The sequence below is a fragment of the Musa acuminata genome, chromosome BXJ3-10, assembly GCF_036884655.1.
Source record: "Musa acuminata AAA Group cultivar baxijiao chromosome BXJ3-10, Cavendish_Baxijiao_AAA, whole genome shotgun sequence".
Classification (NCBI taxonomy): Eukaryota; Viridiplantae; Streptophyta; class Magnoliopsida; order Zingiberales; family Musaceae; genus Musa; species Musa acuminata.
In genome coordinates, this window is record NC_088358.1 from 28,127,475 (window position 1) to 28,145,340 (window position 17,866).

At 39.1% G+C, this 17,866-nt stretch overlaps 2 protein-coding genes across 10 annotated transcripts; both read right to left on the reverse strand.

Annotated features, from left to right (window-relative positions):
* Window positions 1-969: 969 nt before the first annotated feature.
* On the reverse strand, window positions 970-2,413 carry LOC135650858 (protein ELF4-LIKE 3-like). 4 transcript variants are annotated; one of them, XM_065170496.1, is made up of 3 exons: window positions 2,281-2,343; window positions 2,013-2,088; window positions 970-1,469 (listed from the first exon to the last, which is right to left on the reverse strand). In XM_065170496.1, exon 3 carries the CDS (start codon window positions 1,423-1,425, stop codon window positions 1,096-1,098), a length of 330 nt encoding a protein of 109 aa, XP_065026568.1. In that variant the 5' UTR covers window positions 1,426-1,469; window positions 2,013-2,088; window positions 2,281-2,343; the 3' UTR covers window positions 970-1,095. The 4 variants fall into 4 exon arrangements, with proteins under 4 accessions (XP_065026568.1, XP_065026566.1, XP_065026567.1 ...); XM_065170494.1 differs by having other exon boundaries at window positions 2,247-2,308; XM_065170495.1 differs by lacking the exon at window positions 2,013-2,088 and having other exon boundaries at window positions 2,281-2,413.
* A 17-nt stretch (window positions 2,414-2,430) lies between these two features.
* LOC135650856 (uncharacterized protein At2g37660, chloroplastic-like) lies at window positions 2,431-7,073 on the reverse strand. 6 transcript variants are annotated; one of them, XR_010501645.1, is made up of 10 exons: window positions 6,845-7,072; window positions 6,302-6,385; window positions 6,156-6,214; window positions 5,270-5,365; window positions 5,056-5,136; window positions 4,101-4,163; window positions 3,828-4,001; window positions 3,285-3,380; window positions 2,814-2,939; window positions 2,431-2,569 (listed from the first exon to the last, which is right to left on the reverse strand). XR_010501645.1 is itself a non-coding variant. In XM_065170491.1 (9 exons), the coding sequence occupies exons 1-8, from the start codon at window positions 7,029-7,031 to the stop codon at window positions 3,293-3,295; spliced, it is 861 nt and encodes a 286-aa protein (XP_065026563.1). In that variant the 5' UTR covers window positions 7,032-7,073; the 3' UTR covers window positions 2,663-2,939; window positions 3,285-3,292. The 6 variants fall into 6 exon arrangements, 3 of the variants coding, with proteins under 3 accessions (XP_065026563.1, XP_065026562.1, XP_065026564.1); XM_065170491.1 differs by lacking the exon at window positions 2,431-2,569 and having other exon boundaries at window positions 2,663-2,939; window positions 3,285-3,409; window positions 6,845-7,073; XM_065170490.1 differs by lacking the exon at window positions 2,431-2,569 and having other exon boundaries at window positions 2,663-2,939.
* Between the last annotated feature and the right edge of the window lie 10,793 nt (window positions 7,074-17,866).

A 17,866-nucleotide genomic window follows, 5' to 3' on the forward strand; every position in this document is an offset into this window, starting at 1 on the left:
GGGGTCCTAAAGGCACCAAATGCCGTGTAAGACAGATGAGTAAAAATGCCATTTGGAAGCTGAAAGAAGATGATTGGGAGGATGAAGCTTTGGTACAAAACATTGTTATTTGTAGCGGGATACACGAGTCGACGCTATCGATTTGATATGACACCATTAAGAGGAGACCGAGAGCATGTTCTTTTTGGCGAGTCACACATACCTAACAAGACATAACTGGATCGAAAGGCCTTCACCATGGTCTATCTGATACGTTCTTCCCTACCCACTGTCATCCCTAAAGTTTGGTCAAAGCAGCACTCGATGAGCTAACAGGGGACCATACATACTTTTCATCAATGCAACATCTTTTGTTTCTTATTCCAAATACAAGTTGTCAGCAGGTAAACCACTGGATAAGCTTCCAAAGCATGCATGGTTAGCAGCCATGGATTGGATCTGACCCATCTCATTCTTAAAAACTCGGCATCTGAGCAGGGAAGGAGCCAATGGAGGGAGATGACCCCATGTGGCTCTTCCTCCCGGCCGGTTCCTGTAGAACAAGCAGTATCAGAGAGCTTCCGGTCCACCTAGGAACAGCTGGCAAATCATCTTAGAGCAGACATGGGTAGAAGAGATAAGCACTGCTGCAGCTTTCAGCATCCAATCCCTTTGTCCTCTTCCTTGGCATCACTGATATGTACACCTACTTCGGCTATACTGTTGTATGCCTCCCTTGTTTCTGTGAACTTTACATGTTTGCACCTCCAGCCAAAGAATATACAGGTGACTGCCACCCAGCTAGAACAAACAAGTGGTCAGAAAAGCTCATCTACTCTCTTGTGAGATTCCATAGCTGTGCCGACTACGATTGGAAGCCAAACAAATGTCTAAAAGGCATCTACAGGATCAAAAGATGTCTTCGGCTACATGGAGGCTTTGATACTATTTGCAAGAGAAATGCACATCAGAGCAGAAAGAAAAAGAAGACACAGCAATTAGAGAAGATTAGACTGACTATTCCGGAGCACAGACAAACAGCTTTGCATCACATAAATGAGGGAGGAGATGAGTGACACAGTGATGAAAACAATGCAAGCAAATCTTATGTCATTCCTAGCCGGGCCGGTTCCTCTTGTTGCCGGGCTTCCCCTCGGAGTCGCCCTCCGACGAGGCTTCCATGGACCGGGTGAAGGAGAGTGACAGGTCAGCGTAGAGGTCGACGACGCGCCGGATGTTGTTGTTGAGCTCTCTGATCAGGCCGACGTTGCGGCTGAGGTTGTCGGGGATCTTCGACTCATGGTTCTGATTGATCTCGTTGATCAACAGCCTGTTCTGATCCAAGATACGCTGGACCTGAAGAAAGCTCTTCTGGAAGGTCTGGAGGACTTTGCCGTCCACTTGGGTTCCATTGCCAAGCCCCGAGAAGCTATCGCCTTCCATCATCACCTCCCTCGTCACCCCTCGAACGAGATCAGAAGACAAAGGACCTGCAGATAAATCATATCAAGAGCAGCAAAAACAAGGGAATAAAAGGCTAACATAACAACAAGTAGGCGGGCAGGGACGAACATGCAAAGCAAGCAATGAATCTCTGGGTTGAAAGAAAGCACCTTTTGGTAGGAACAGGAGACTGCTATGAGCTCATACGGAAAGAATTCTGATCTAAGTCAGGATACTGTTTGGTTCATTCAACCTCACCTCTACAGTGACCAAGCCAAGGAGAACTAGGAAGGACGAAACCATTGAAGACATGGCGAGGATCGAGGAAGAGAGAGAAGGAGAGGAATCTCTTGGAAAGTTGTCAGGCGTTAGTAGGCATGAGAGACAAGGATTGTAAGGAAATCATGGCCTCAGTAGCTCCTTTTCAGAAAGAAAAGCGAGATCGGATGGATGGCGTGGTTCTTTTCATGTGATGGCATACAAAAAAAAACTGATCCAATTCCCCTAGAAAAGCTTTCTACAAAATCCATGTCGCAAATCTCACATTGAATCAATCAATACAAGAAACAAAACAAGAAGGAAAGGAAAACCTCATAGACGAACGACCGATCAAGTTGGACAGCAAAAGGAACCTTCCATAGTACAATAAAGCTTTCAGAGCGGTTCCTGAAACGGCAACCATGATCACAAACCACTGAGAGCAAAGGAGAGAAGCAAAAAAAGATCGAATTTTGACACCGGATTCTTCACAATCCCCTCGAACATCACAATCAAACCTAATCAAGGAAAGAACTTTACGCTACAAAACGCATAAGAAGACAGACCTTTGTGCTGCCAGATTGATATGGAGATGGATACCTTGGAGATGCGGCAAGGGCGGAAGGGGGGAAGGAGGAACAATTAGGCAGGAAATGATCTGCTGCGGGAGACGACAACCACTTAGGCGATGCTCCTCTCGGCTTCGCTGGTCTCCGCTCCGAGTCGGTCCATCGACGACTGGGATCGCCCGCTGAATCTAATGTTGACTCGAATGGGAGATTCCACTTCTGCTGTCTATTTCCATGGTTAAGTGGGAGGCCGAGGGTCTTCTTCTGATGAAGAGTGGTGGCGACATGGGTTTACCGTCATGAGAACAATGCCGCTTCTCCTAGAAAATAATAAATACTAAAGAATCACTAGCTTGTGATCACATAATTTATGTCAATCACAGGATTTAACAAAGTGGATTGAGTCATGTCAATTAAGCTAAGAATCGTTCTTATATATCCATCCAAACAGTATTTGCCGCATCACATACAGAATGCATGACATCGATTACAATATTAGTTAACAAACAAATCGTGTAATTGAATTTTCAGAATCTTAATTTAGATATTACAAGAATCATTCACCATTAGTTCAACAGGAACAGGTGGATTCTTTCTTCTGCTCACTGTGACTCCTCACTCTTCAGCAGTCCCAATAAACTCAGCGAACTTTTCCTTCCAATCTCGTACCTTTTCCTCGCCGTTTACCACCTACACAGAAAAAGACTAGTAAATTTAATTACTGCTAATGTAGAAAATTCATATGGTGTGGTTATGATTGTTGTTTTCAACATCTTTCATGTCCACAAAGAATAATGAGTAATTCTATCACTTCTTACAAGTAATCAAGAGAGAGCAGGAGATAAAAAGAAGAAGAAAAAATCTTGTAGACTGGCTCTGTAAGCACCATCAGTGGCTTCAAAAGCTTACAAGGGCATGTAAGGCTCTTGGATTTGGAGCTAAAAGGAGAGAGACTGAAAGAGCAGTAGGTAAACTGATACAACCCAAAAATTTGCATTTGGAAAGGTGAAGCTTCTGCTAGCAATTCTAACCTACCTCGAAAATTAGTCCTTCCTCTGGCAGTGAATCAAGTGCCTCCACACAAACGGCTGCTGCATCCTCTTTGCTGAGTCTTCCCTTTGCTGCAGCACCCTAACACAAAAATACAAAACAATATGCTTCTGCGCGAGGATGAGTTATTTTCTCAAAAATTATGTGGGAAGTCAGCCTCATGGATCACATGTTCCGGATGCAAGTCTCAACATGATCACTGAAATCAATGCAAAATTATACACCATAGAGTCCAGGTACCTTTTTTTTTATGATGGAAGTGCAAGTTTATTAGCATGCTGCATATCGAACAATTACGGCTATATTCTGTCATTTCTTTTCTTCATGGTCCATCTGATGATTACATTTATTTCTTCGGTCACTGGATGGAGAGACCTAAAAAGCAACCTGTTCCAGCTTGACATTTGTATGAGAGGAGCAGTGTTGCAGTGAAAGTTTGAGGAGAGACGAGAGAGATGACTCTGTTATCATTATGTCTCAAGCATGAACCATTGTCTACGATAATTAACTCAAATTGTCCTGATGTACCTTTGAAAAGCTGAATCCTTGCTTGCCACCAGGACTATCTTGCAGTAAGCCAGCTCTAATTATTGTGTATGGGATGCCAGACGCAATCACGGTTTCTTCATCTCTCTCTGCCAGTTTTCTGGCCTTGCTATTCATAACTGCTTGAATTCCGCTGCTGCCTCTATAAAATGCCAACTGCAGTCTGGTCAAAACTCACAGTGAAGATGGTGACAAGACAGAATGCATGAGCATGTACTTCATTAAGAGAAATATGAATGTGGGTAAACTAAGAACCTGAGATAGAAGAACAATGTGCTGCGCACCCTTTGTTCGCCCTATGTCAGAGAAGAAGCCATCCTGCAAAATAAGAAGAGTATGGCAAAAATTTTAGTTTAGGTTATCAAACATCAACATACAATATCAACCAAGTGATGTCAAATATGTATAAAATCATATAAATTATAGAACTAGTTACACCATCTAGGATCTGATTGGTACTGCACCCTTTTTAAGTTTCACCATGCTTCTTGCATCATTCAGGTAATGTTCTTCAGATGAACTAATAGGACCATAACTTCTAACATACCGGGCTTCGGTCTTAGTGGTCAGTGGCCATAATAGGGAGAGATTTTGTATCTAAATTTTGTGGCACTGGCTCTTCAGTATTTTAAAATGAATTATATATACCTAGTGGGTGTGTCCCCCTCAGATTCTTGAAAAAACAGGATATAGTAACTCCATCACATGCAGATTTGATAATGCTCAAGATAAATTGGTTAAACGTGCAGGGATCAGCATTGCTCTCGAGGAATATATAAGTCAACTACTATTCTTCAACTTAAACCAACTTTTGATGAATATTTGCTATGAAAGATACATAAATTATCCTGTTCTGTACAGAATTGTTAATGTTGGAGCCATATTATTCCTCCTGAGGTTAAATGACTATTTAACAACTTATATGAGGATTTTGCTTTGTGCTGAATTCGACCTTCAACAGTCAAATAAAAGCATAACATCTGATGCAAAGTAGAGTCAAAATACGTGACAGGAAAAATCTCTACATTGCAATGTATTTACACAGACTTTACAAATAATCTCAGACATTGGAAGTGACATAATAATTCACATGAAGAATATCTAGAAGTTGTCTGTAGATGCATTGTGCTTTCAGGAAACCTTGCTAACATAACATTCTAGTCACAGCACAAATGATTTGAAATCAACATATAAAGCTGGATTTACATACATTTGATGCACAAATTATTGCTCGAACACCTCTCAGAGCATTTGTCAGAAAGGTCTTGTCATTTAAATCTCCAACCATTGTCTACACAATGCAATCAATAAAACAGTACAATGTTAAAAACACAGAAGTGTCTTTTGTATGTCAACAGAAAGGGAAGTGTTCAGTACATGACTTCTGAAGGAAAAAACGCTACCATGAGCATGCAGGTGCTCACCTCAACATAAGTTCCAAAAGCATCAATAGCAGCTCGCTTATCCTTGACTAGTGCTTTTATCCGAGCACGTTTAAGAATCAATGATAGAATTACCATCTGATTAAAGCATATCATGAGATAACAAGTAACATGAAGAAATAATACATTGCAGCATGCTTATATGCAATTAGTACAACTCCAGATGTGAAATTAATTATTCTTACGTGCTTGTTGCAGCATCAATATTGGACCTTGATTTTAAACAAAGATTTAAATTATGATTTGTGCAAGGGACTGGATATGAAATAAAATTTTTTGATAGTTCAGGTTAGATGCCTTCTGCCACTAAGATTGTTCATGAGTGTGCTATAAAAATATTACATGGACCATAATATTGGTCTGGATTTCAATGAAGTAATTCATGCAAAACAAAGAAAGACCATATTCCTTCTGCCAGTTCTGAGTCTTGTGGATGCAAAATCTTAGATTAAGAACAAAGAAGTTGGGCACGAAGAAACATAGATGTAGTCAGATCAGCACTGGCCACAGACATCTTTCTCATAGTATCTTGATAAAGAATTTCAATGCTTCCAAGAGCTATTTAATTCCTCCTGTTGCAATTTCATTTTGAAGAGCCAGTGCAGTATTTATTCGTCTTTGATCCAGTAGGAGTATCTCTTTATAAAAAAAAAACGAAAAAATTTGATGGCTATCATGGAAAAGAATTTCTTTTTTGGAAATTGCACACACAAATCATCTAATCGAGGTATGAAAATTCAGGACACTCAAACTAAGTGACTCTGGTCAATGGTTACTTTCGAAACATTAAGCATCATTACGTTTGAGTATGATACATAATCATGTTTGGATAAAGAGCTAAAATTCTTTTCATGTTAGAAAGGCCGACCTGACCAATTTCACTTTCACCATCAGTTACCAGCACAGCATCTCGTGCTTCATCGATTTCTGGTAGCAATCAAGGAAACAGAGGAATGAAGTTCATCACAAATTTAACAGTAACAAAATGCCACAAGATGTACTAGTTCATGTGACCTGAAGATTCATCCTCATTCTCAAGACCACCATCCTTTGGAAGTAGTTCAGGTGCTCCATACCACTTCCTCAACTTAGGTCCACCTACATATGAGTTCATTTTTCTTTCCAAATTATAAGTGCATAGATATGCCATCTACTAAACAGATCTAGACACGGGAACTTATAAACCATCGATATATTTATGACCATTCAGATAACAGGGTTTATTGTGTACACCCAAATGACAAAATAAGTCAATCTTAAATAACAAGACATATTAATATCTCAACAATAAAACAAACGCGATTGCCATAACTCTGCAGAGCATCTAATTTCACCTTTGATCTGCGAAAACACACTTCGCACCGTCTAAACTATGGCACGACTGAACTAGCCAATAAAGTTGGTGAACACTTGGAAAAGCTATTGGCTGATTCGCTTTTCTAGTAATTCACACAAATCGAAGATCAAAATGATATTTATAAGACCATTTGTCAGGAGATCTATGCAGTGCAGGCTAAGATAACCGAAGAACGGCGGAGGGGATGCAGCGTGTCTCACCTTCTATGTAGTCGAGGAGTTGGTCCATGAAGCTGGTCTCCTTCTTCTTGGAGCAGCGGCAGCGAAGCGGAGAAGCGGTCCTCCTTTGCAGCGAGGAGAACAGCTGCGAATAGCACAGTAGAGATGGAGCGACAGGGTGGGTCGGGAAAGAAGATGGTGGCTTGGAGAGACGAAGAGCCACCGCCATCGGAGCGTGCGTGGAGATGAGGCGGGGAGAGGAGAACAGAATAATAACACCACGGAGGAGATTGGGTTGGGAAATTGTATATTACCATAATGCCCATCATCTTCGACATCAATTAACCCGTAAACACTTTACGAAGAATTCCTCGGAAACCGTCCGTTCCCATTTTCTATTAATCTCAGCCGTCCGACGTTTCCATTAATAACTGAATAAAAATGTTGATTTAAGGAAATCATACGGACGATCGAGATTAACAGATAAAGTGCGATGGACGGTAATGAAGGGTCTTTCCGTAAGCCACGGCACAACATCTGGTTATGTGAGCGGGTCAGCAGAAGGGGAGTTCGAAACTCCGGGCGGGCTTATAAATTAGGTTTTTATGAGAGGGAGGGGAGCGGCGGCGTTACTGATATCTTTCTTCCTCCGCCATGAGCGCGAGCCTCTAATCCTGCGAAGCGTGTCTTATTATTCTTCTTCTTCTTCATGTCCGGTTCTTTTCTTATCATCTCCCTTCGATTGAGCTTTTCTTGCGTTGCTAAGCTTTTGGCCCTTCGAAATGGTGGGTTCTTGAAAGCTATGGAACGTTGATCCGTTAGGGTTTTTCCGTTGCTGATGATCGAATTCTTGGATTGAAAGAGCGGCAGCGATCCAATCTTTTCCCGACTCGACCATGAACAGGCAGGGCAAGCCTCCAATCTTGCGAAGTCTTGTCTTTCGTGTGGGGTTTTTTTCTGTCCTCTCTATTACTGAGCTTTTCTTGTCTTGATAAGATTTGGCTCTTCTAAAATGGTGGATCTAAAGGAGAGTGGCGCTTCAAAGCTATGGAATCATCTTCCATACACGTCTTTTTCGTTGCTGATGATCGAACGCCAAATGTGTTGGATTTGAAGAGCGGCGTGAATTCAATGTCTTCTTGGCCCCTCCATGAGCAGATCTAGCGAGCTTCATGTTTTACAAATCAAGTTTTCTTTTCCACGTCAGGTTTCTATTACCCATCTCTTCTTAATCGAGCTTTCTTGTCTTAGTTCTTTCGGCTCTTAAAATGATGGTGACCCTGTAAGTGTAAAGGTTCTTGAAAGCTTTTCTTTGCTGATGTTCACATAGAGCTTTTCATTGCTGACAATCAAATGTCAAATGTTGTGGATTTGAAGTGCAGTGGCAATGCAGTCTACTTCTTCCTCCACCATGCTCTATCGGGTGAGCTTCTATTCTTCCGAAGCAAGTCGTCTTATCTCAACATCTCCTTTTGGTTAAGCTTTTCTGTTTTGAGAAGTTTTTGGCTCTTCAAGAATGGTGTCCCTAGACACGATTCTCGAAAAGATTTGCAATCATTTCCAAACGGGGCATTTTAGTTGCTGATGGTCAAATGTCAAATGTTTTGGATTTGAAGAGCAGCAGCGATCCATTCTCTTTCTTCCTCTATCATGAGCAGGCTGGGCGAATCTCAAGTCTTGCGAAGAAAGTTTTCAATTTCATGTCAGATTCTGTTCTTTCTGTTTTTCTTCAAATGAGTTTCTATTGACTTGATAAGTTTTGGTTCTCTTAAATGAGGAACGATTCTTGAAAGCTATGGAATCAGTTCCAAATAGAGATTTTTCATTGCTGAGATTGAATGCTAGATCTTTTGAATCAAAAGATTTTCTACCATTCTACATAATATCTGTCATTGTTGAAGTGTGTAAAGTTGGTTCAACTTTTGAATCAAACCAAAGGCCCATGATCCTGATTCTTGGATGTTGATCTTGATTAGATCTTGTAGGTAATATCCATCTTTGATTTTGCTGACCACATTGATGTGTTGGGATGTGATGGCCAACATGGCATCAAGCAATTATGGATGTGGTTAGTCCAATTAGATTGTTTTAGTTATAAGAGGATGTTTCTTAATTGCTTGTGAAGCTCAATGTAACATCCCTGATTAGTCCCACATCGAAAGTGGGCAAGACTAAGATTGACTTATAAGGGTCTGATGAGTGTACTATTATCAACTTCAGCTTAAGCATTTTGGTCAGTGGTTTAGACCAAACGAAGTTGATAGGTCAGTTAGCCTATCAGGCCCGAGTCATAATATTTGGTATCAGAGCCGACCTAGCATTTGGGCATGGTGAGGGGGCTCGAGTAGGAAAGGGCTACCCGTAGACGGAGTCAGAGGACTCGTCATGACGTGGAGCCACCACTGGGCTACGCCTCACATGCACTATGCTAGGGTTTGATCTGGGTTATGTTGGGGCTTGACGAGGACGTCAAGCCTTTGAGTGGGGGTGATTGTAACACCCCTGATTAGTCCCACATCGAAAGTGAATAAGATTAAGATTGGCTTATAAGGGTCTGATGAGTGTACTACTATCAACTTCAGCTTAAGCATTTTGGTCAATGGTTTAGACCAAACGAAGTTGATAGGCCAGTTAGCTTATCAAGCCCGAGTCATAATACTCACCTATTTATGTGAGATTGGGACAAGATTGATGACTTGGTGAAAGACACTCAAGAAGAAACCATTGATTACAGAGTTTTTATAAGAGGCAGGGTCCAAAAATACTCCATGGCCCCCTTTAATTCACATGCCATATGAGCAGGTTGTCCGGTGAGTCCCTGTGCCTATATTTATTCATTTTGCATCTCCTTTTCTCATCAATTTTGTGGTCCTTTTTTTCTTGTGACATTGAATTGCCTTTTTTGATTGGGTTGACAGATTCATGGATAAGAACTGTTTTTAGTGATGTTACATAATTTAGTAATTTAGAAAAAAAAAAATGAATAAGTGTTCTCATCTTCTACTGTGTTTGTACTCGGTGTAGTTCCTTCTCTAAATCCAACATATCACATGGCTTTCTAAGGGAGAAAAATCAGACAAAGAAAATATTGCTGAATGCAGAGCTAAACTAGCCGAAGTTAAGTCAATACAGCGAGATTTGATGATGGGCTTCTTCTTTAGAAAGGGTCTGGGCTTTCTCGATGCATCATGTGTCTTGGTATGTCATGTGGAAGGACATGGTTCTTTATCTTCTTTCAGAAATATTAACCATGGCTTCCCATGTCTCATTGAAAACAGTGGATTTGCTGCATTTGCTTCTGTGAAAACCTGATAACTGCCACAGCCAAATCAATATTCTTTCATTTTTGTTTAATAGTTGACTCAGTTATTGATTAAGATGCTTTTACTATTTAACTTACATATAAAAGTGTCTGAAGACCTGCACTTTCATTTATTGCTATGAGTTGTTTAGTCTGGACAAGTATGTAATTCAGTAATTTTCCAATGCATGCTTAAATTTCTTGGGTACTATACACTCAAAAGTTGGATCATAAATGTTGTTTATCCTTTTTCTTGATCATTTTTGGCTTGTTAAGACAGTTGGGTCTAGATATGGAACGCTGGATTCACTTGAAAGGTACGAGATTATGTCAAGCGTAGCTCTTGTTCCCTCGTTGTTCAAAAGGTGTTCATTTTTATCAACTTTAAGGTAATTCTTGATACTGCATGCTGTTCCAACTTGTAACATTTGTCATACCTTTTGTGGATCTCTTGTAGATAAATCAATTTTAATTCTTTGGTGCTACATGTCATCTTTACAGCAGGTCGGTTCCCCATACCGATACTGTGTCTGAGGATGACAAGATTTTTTAACCCTTCCATGCATCCATCCACAGTAGATACACACTATTCTACTGCTTACTTTTCTGGAGGGATATATTTGTAAGAATGTATAGTGCCTTCCTGGATGGTTTGTCACAATCCTTCAATGGCTTGAGCATTATTGGATGTTTGAATTTGAGAAACATTAAAGAAAAAAAAATTCTAACATGAAACACTGTAGTTGTTGAGGTTCTATTGTGTTAATGGTGGTGTTGTTGTTAAGCTTCTCTTATTATCTGCAAACAGAAGCCTCATTGTCTGGGGTGTCATCAACAGTTTGTCTTGCCACAACCCTTCCTGGGAAATATGAGCAACTTGTCCGACGTTTCTCTGGCTTATATCAATCAAACATGATATTTGTTTACTTGTAGTAGCAGATACTTGAAGTAATATTCACAATGCAACTTTTTTAATTCTTTTCATTACTTTTGTCTTTTAGGAACATGTCTTAATTGGAACAGATTACAAACAGTATTGATTACAACATTGATGTGCTGCAGAGTTACTGAACAGATTGCAAACAGTGTGCAGAATTTCTGAGCCGAAAGGTTTGCATTGTTTGTCTGCATGATTCACATGTCACATGTCAACAGTGGAGTCTGTAGTTAATTGTAATTCGGTAACATCTACACCTACTATAAGATGAAATTTTGGGGAAAAAAAGGGAGGCGAAATAAAGGAAAAAAATTGTGGCTCAATGCATGAGGCTTCCACTGATGTATAGTGTGGGGTGGGTGTCGCTAAAATTATACATGTGAAGCGGCTGATCTGTGTACTCGTGCAAATTTAGATATATTATCAATAATGCTTGAATACTTGTGCAGTTTTGCAGCACTAGCATACAGTAATGCTCGAGTCTAGACATGAAGTATTTGGTTTATTATTTTGTTGAGAGCATCAAGTAGATTCCAATATGGATTGTAGTACGTCTAGACATGTGTGATTGAATTATGTGCCCACTGAAATGCTAGAGAAGATAAGTTTGCAGTTGGTAATACTATTATCATTTGTTTGCTTACATTGACATGACAGAGCACTCATCATGAGTATTGAAGTTGGCTACAATTTTCATAGGACTATCAAAATGTCCATGACTACTGTTCACACTCCGGCTGATATGAGGAGGGCTGCCCATTTTTTGATGAGCTACACACCGCAGAAATAAGTTCCGACGGTGATAGAAAACTGCAGACTGGTAACGACAGTGCAGAATGTGAATTGAAAGAGGAAGAAACCGAGGCAGTACCTGAGGTGGTCCTTTTGCCTTGAACAGGTACCAATATTTGTGATCAGATAGTATGACTAGTAAATGATTCTTATGCATCAATGAACTCATTCATTTTTACTTCCTCTTTTTAGTGCCCTGTCTAATATCTTCAGCTTTCTCAATCTTGTGTACTGCATAGATGAACCAGCAAGTATCACTCATGGTTACAAAGTCTGTTGGGAAGGTCCTTCTAGTTCCATGTTTTCCAATTTATGTATATATACATATGTGCATGTATATATACATGTGTATATATATATATATACATATACATATACACATATATATATATACATATACATATATATATATACATATATATATATATATATATATATATATATATATATATATATATATATATATATTACATAGATTTTTTGCCATCATCCTATCATGACTTGATATGTAGATTTGGAAACAATAAATTGGGCTGATCTATCACATCATCACAAATCACAACATGACATTTTTTTTTCCCTATTGAGACTTACGCATGGATTCCAACCGTGTAAAACAACGAGTTGTCAATTCCATCACGTCATCATAAATCACAATAGAAGATATTTTTGAATTATTAATACTTTTTAAAAAATATTTTTTAATAGTAAATGATATGATGAGAGTTGAATTACTCCGAACTTATATTTGCTTAAAAGAGTCAGACAAATTAGATGCCATGAATATTATTATCAAGAAAATAAAGGATATTATTATTAAGAAAATAAAGGATAATGGAATCAATACAAGCCCTACAACATGTTGGTGGATGTCATGTATTAGAATAATTGCTCAGAAAATATAGAAATACTGAAATAGGTGATCGAAATGGGCGAGAAAGTGACGAAGGGTCTAGAGGGACCTATCTATAAAAAATTAAGTGTCGATTAGAATGAAGGTGGACTCATATGAGTGACATAGTGCCGTAGAGATGGATCTACTCATCGCGAAAAAAGGGGCACAAATATGAGACGACGGATAGTAGAGTCATGGGCTTGATAGCACCATGGTACCGTAGAGACAAAACTTATGTAGAGTCATCGATCACTTGCTCTTATGGAGCGAGAGCACTTGGTTATGAAAGAGGCCGAGGAGGTGAAAAATGTAGAGGCAAACTTCAAGTACCGATACAAGGCTGAAGGGCAGAGGCCGAAGAACTTCGTCAAGTTGGTGTCAACGGGCTTCTCATCAAAATAACTGAAAGTGAGGGACTTCGGATCAATGCAAGAGTGCTCAACTAAGGAACGAAGTAGGCAGTGTTGAATCTCAAATTTTGATGATGAAATTATTATTAGACTAAATATGTTTTTGAGATAAGTTTTGTCGAAAATATTTTGATCACGAATTTTGATCATCAAAGGGCCAACTATCGAGCAGAAGAGTCAGACGTTGCATTGAAAAATTATTATGTCGAAAATTAGACGTCGAGCTAAAGAATTGATCGACGTATTGGAGATTGGACTTCGTGCTATAGATTCGAGCATCGTACCGGAAGGATCAAATATTGTGCTAAAAGATTGAATGTCGTGGGAAAATCGGCATGCCAATGGAATAAGCGATATGTTGAAGAAAAGGATGATGTGCCGAAGGTTCGAACGAAGTGTTAGAAGAACATACTATATGCAAGAATAACATACATGTTGAAAGCTTCGTTCATGTGTCGTATGCGTGGTTGATTCATCGTAGTCCTGATCAAGGTCATTATAGGTCAATTTCAATTAGTATTGGGTTGAAATCATGCCAACTTATTAAGGAAACCATTGGACTTGAACCAAGGCCGAATTGGGCATGTCAGCAGACTAAATCAGTGGCCTAAATCAAGCATGAGCAGTGGTACCACATGAGTTAGTCGAAAAGCACTATTTATACTTTTTTAACATTTATGATGGTGGTACCGCATATACCGACATTAGTACTACCTGGGCTAGCGATAATATCGCTAAAGCTATTGGTTGTGATGATAGTACCACTTGTACCTCAAAATTTCGAAGATTTAAATTTTTGACTCAATTTTTGAAGCCTTTTAGACATATAAATACTCCACTTAGGCTTGATTGATAGAGTATCTATTTTTGAGAAAAAAAAGTATTGTAAACTTTCATTTTAAGTATAGCTTTAGTCTCTCATCTTCTTGAATTTGTTATAATTTTAAATTGTAAAATATGAGAGATCTTATGTAAAAAGAAAGTGTGAAGGTTATCTCCTTAGCCTAAAAAAAGATAAAATTTAACAAGAGTAGTTGATCTTCACATGTTGGAAAGAAGATCGACATTGAAAGTCGATGATTTCGAGAGAAAAGGAATAAGGAGTGAACGTAAGTCGGGAAGACCGAACCACTATAAATTGATGTCTCTCTTTACTTGCAACTTAAACTTTATCAATTGAGTTTACAAAACTTATTGATTTATCAATTGAATTTTAAAATCGATTAAAAATATTATTGCACTAATTCAAATCCCCCTTCCCCCCTCCTTAGTATCATTAAGATCCTAACAAGCAGTATACGATGTTGTACTTTTTCTACTCAAAGGAGTAGACAAGAGAGATGATGGAGAAAACAGTTCAATCTCAAAGGCAACCAAATAGACTTGTTGTAAGTCGGGTGAAATTTTGCTCTTTTAAAGCAATATTTTTTGCATTACAGAAGTTTGATGACAGTAAGAAAGTAAATCATAATAGCTAACTTAACATAAGGAGTGTAAACACTTTGGGTGCTTCGAAAGTGTGAGAAAAGTAGACGAATGCTAATAACCAGTTGGATGCATGGAGTACAACCCTCGAGGAGGCATGCGAATTGGAGGAACATTTGTCTTCTCAACTCTTAAGAGAATGGACGAAATCAAGTACCCTAGTTCTCTTATTTATATAACAGAGGAGCTCTAGATATGTTTAAAGACCATTTGAAGAAAGTAGAAGACAATAGTTATCAAATTCTCACTAATGATGATCGATTCTACTGAGTACTAATTGTTCGCTTTATTTCTCAATAGAATGTCAATCGAAAGTGGAAGTGATGTGAACATACCTAAAGGTGACAACTAAGTGGAAGAGAAATTGATAGGCAAATTTTACTAAGGAAAGACTTTAAAAACTTTAAAGTCTGTGAATCGATGCTCATTAAAGCTCCTACAAGCATTCACCGAGTTCAAGAAACATGAGACGTTTAAAAGACTAGCGCAACAATGTCTTTTCCTTTATCTAAAGGATCCGTAGAAACTAACAAAGATCGGTATAACTCGACTGACCCCACACCAAAGTCAAAGTCATTGGCAAGTTGAAACAACGTATCAGATCAAATTTTAACTACTCAATAATAATAATGGTGGATAATTGAGAGCCAAGAGGCATATCGTAACTAGAGCAGAAGATTAAAGATTCAACAAAAGCGAGGAGATGCAACGTTCGCAAAGGCTCCGATGATGACGACGAAGGAATAAGTTGGGACGAATATCACAGACAAAGCTGTAGATAGAGTGTTCGATATAATGCTCGTGTTTGTCCATGTCTTTTAATTTTGTTCATGCTTTATATAGCATATAAGGGCTTGTAGTAAGTTTGACGGTCCCATTTTGGTTTGCTTTTATAGTCTTTTTAGGTTTGTAAATGTAAATTGTGTATAGTTATCACATAGAGGCAAAACTACCCAGAAATAAGCTATCTAAGCAGCTATTTTGAGGGTTTTTTAGCTCCGTAAAGTGATGCGAAGTGTTACCCAACATAGCACCCAAGAGCTATCCAAGTGGCACATGGTTAGATTAGGCTTTAGGATAATGTCTGGGGTTGATTCGTTATTTTATTTCATAATAGTATCACGTGGATATTTATGAAGACTTTTGACTGTGATAGACTACCCTAGACCCTTTGTCGCACAACCGTTCAGAGCTTGCAAAGTCTATATTTGTAATTTGTATTACATATTAAGTGTTTGTTAAAAGAACTACTTATGGATCCCGAGTTAAGCACTTCTTCTAATATGTCTTCTCTTTTGTATATCATTAAAAAATCATAAGAGGTTTTGGGGAGACTTGACCCTTTGCAGATGGATACATAAGGATACCACATGATTCAAGTAAAATCAACTAAGTTTGTGATACATCAACCTATGAAAATATGAAAGATCCGGTGTCGTTGGAGCTCCTAATCATACTAATAATTATGTCATATCTCTAGTGTAAAACTTTGTTTTACAATAAAACTTAATAAGAGAAGTCCACAAAGTAGATGCATAACTTTAAGAAAAGAATTGGCTATGAGAGTTGAGCACTTAGTCCTAACTCCAACCCCATTGGTTGTCGATAGACTGCTTGAGTTGCTCTAACGATGAGAGAGAGCACACGGATTCCTCTCATCCTTGATGGTTTTCCTCGTTAGTGATCGCTTGTTAGATCGTTGTGTGTTGTTGGTTGCTTCATATTGTGCACAAGATTTAGAGTCGGACTATGTCGGATTGTCTCAATAATTGACGATGGACATTTGGGGCAAACAAAAATAATAACGAGGAGGGTGTCCGTCATGAAAACAAAAACAATTTATGATCGTTATCGGGAAATAATAAAGTTGTGCAACAAAAATTGTTATAAGCGATTTATGGTCCCCTTATCTTTTGTGCTTCCGTGTTCTGTCTCTCCTTGAATTTGACCAGCATCAGTAGCATTGAAGTCTCTTGAAGCTGTTGATCTATCCTTGCGTAAAAACTTTTCTTTCGGGTTTCCAACAGAAAAAGAAAAGAAGGTTACTATCAAATGTGGGGTACTTTTATGAACATGCATTTGATCACTCTTTCAACTACTTATATGGCATGAACATTTTAGGTTTGCTGAAGTGCTACCGCTCACACAAATGCATATGAACTTTAAAATGTGGTTGCTTTACTAATATTTACTACACACATAATTCCAGCACTTCACAAGTGTCTTGAGATAATTGATTTAGTGCAAATAAATTTTTTAGGATTCTCGCAACAGAAATTCGTCCCCTCCTAAATGTTTGGTTGTCGACATCATCAATTTCCGTCTTTGTTATATTTCATGTGTTTTTTCTTCTTTTTTCCATCTTTGTCTTGCTTTATCGGATGAGGCATATTTGTCACTTAATTTTGTCACTTCGAAATAGCACACAATAATATAGTTTTGTTCATTAGGAAGTGTCAATTGGGAAAACTTATTAGGAATGTTGAATGTATAAGGAATGGGTTTATATCCTTTTTAGTTTACACTCGTTTCTCTCACTCTCTCACTCTCTCTTTCTCTCTCTATGTGTTACTAGGGATAAAAACTAAGTAGCAAATTTAAATCGATAGGGTGACAGAATGCCATCTCGCATGCCATATTGTGATGCGATATGCAATGCCTTGCATCGTTCTATGTTGTGGGGGCGATTCCAAGCAAAAAACAAAGAAGGGAAAAAAAAGAACGAGAAATAAACTTTGGATGAGTGGCTGGGGAGGGACCATTGCAAGCTTAATTTTGGCTGCATCGGATCTGGTGAAGGTGCAACCTTAAAAAGACGACCCAACCCCATGCAAGAAAGCGACAGCAATGCTCACCGAGAACGGAGAAAGAAGCCAACCACTAAAGGCTAAAAGCTAAACAAAGAGAGACTGAGAGAGGCATTGAAAGGACCTCACGGGATTCCCATCCATGTCAATCCCACATGAATTAAAGGCCACCCTCGAAGCAGTAAAGATGAGAGAGAGAGAGAGAGAGAGAGAGGATTCCTCCATGATGTGATCTCAACCATCAATCCTCTCAGGTTCAGAACACAAGGAAGAAGATATGAGAGAGAGAGAGAGAGAGAGGGTGGGGTGGGGGGGGGGGGGGGGGACTGAGGGCCAGAGACGTAAGTACCCAACCCTCCTCCCAAGGAGAGACCGAATCACACCGAAGCAAAGAGAAAGAGAGATGCACGTGGGCTGAGTTCACGCGTGCCAGGCGG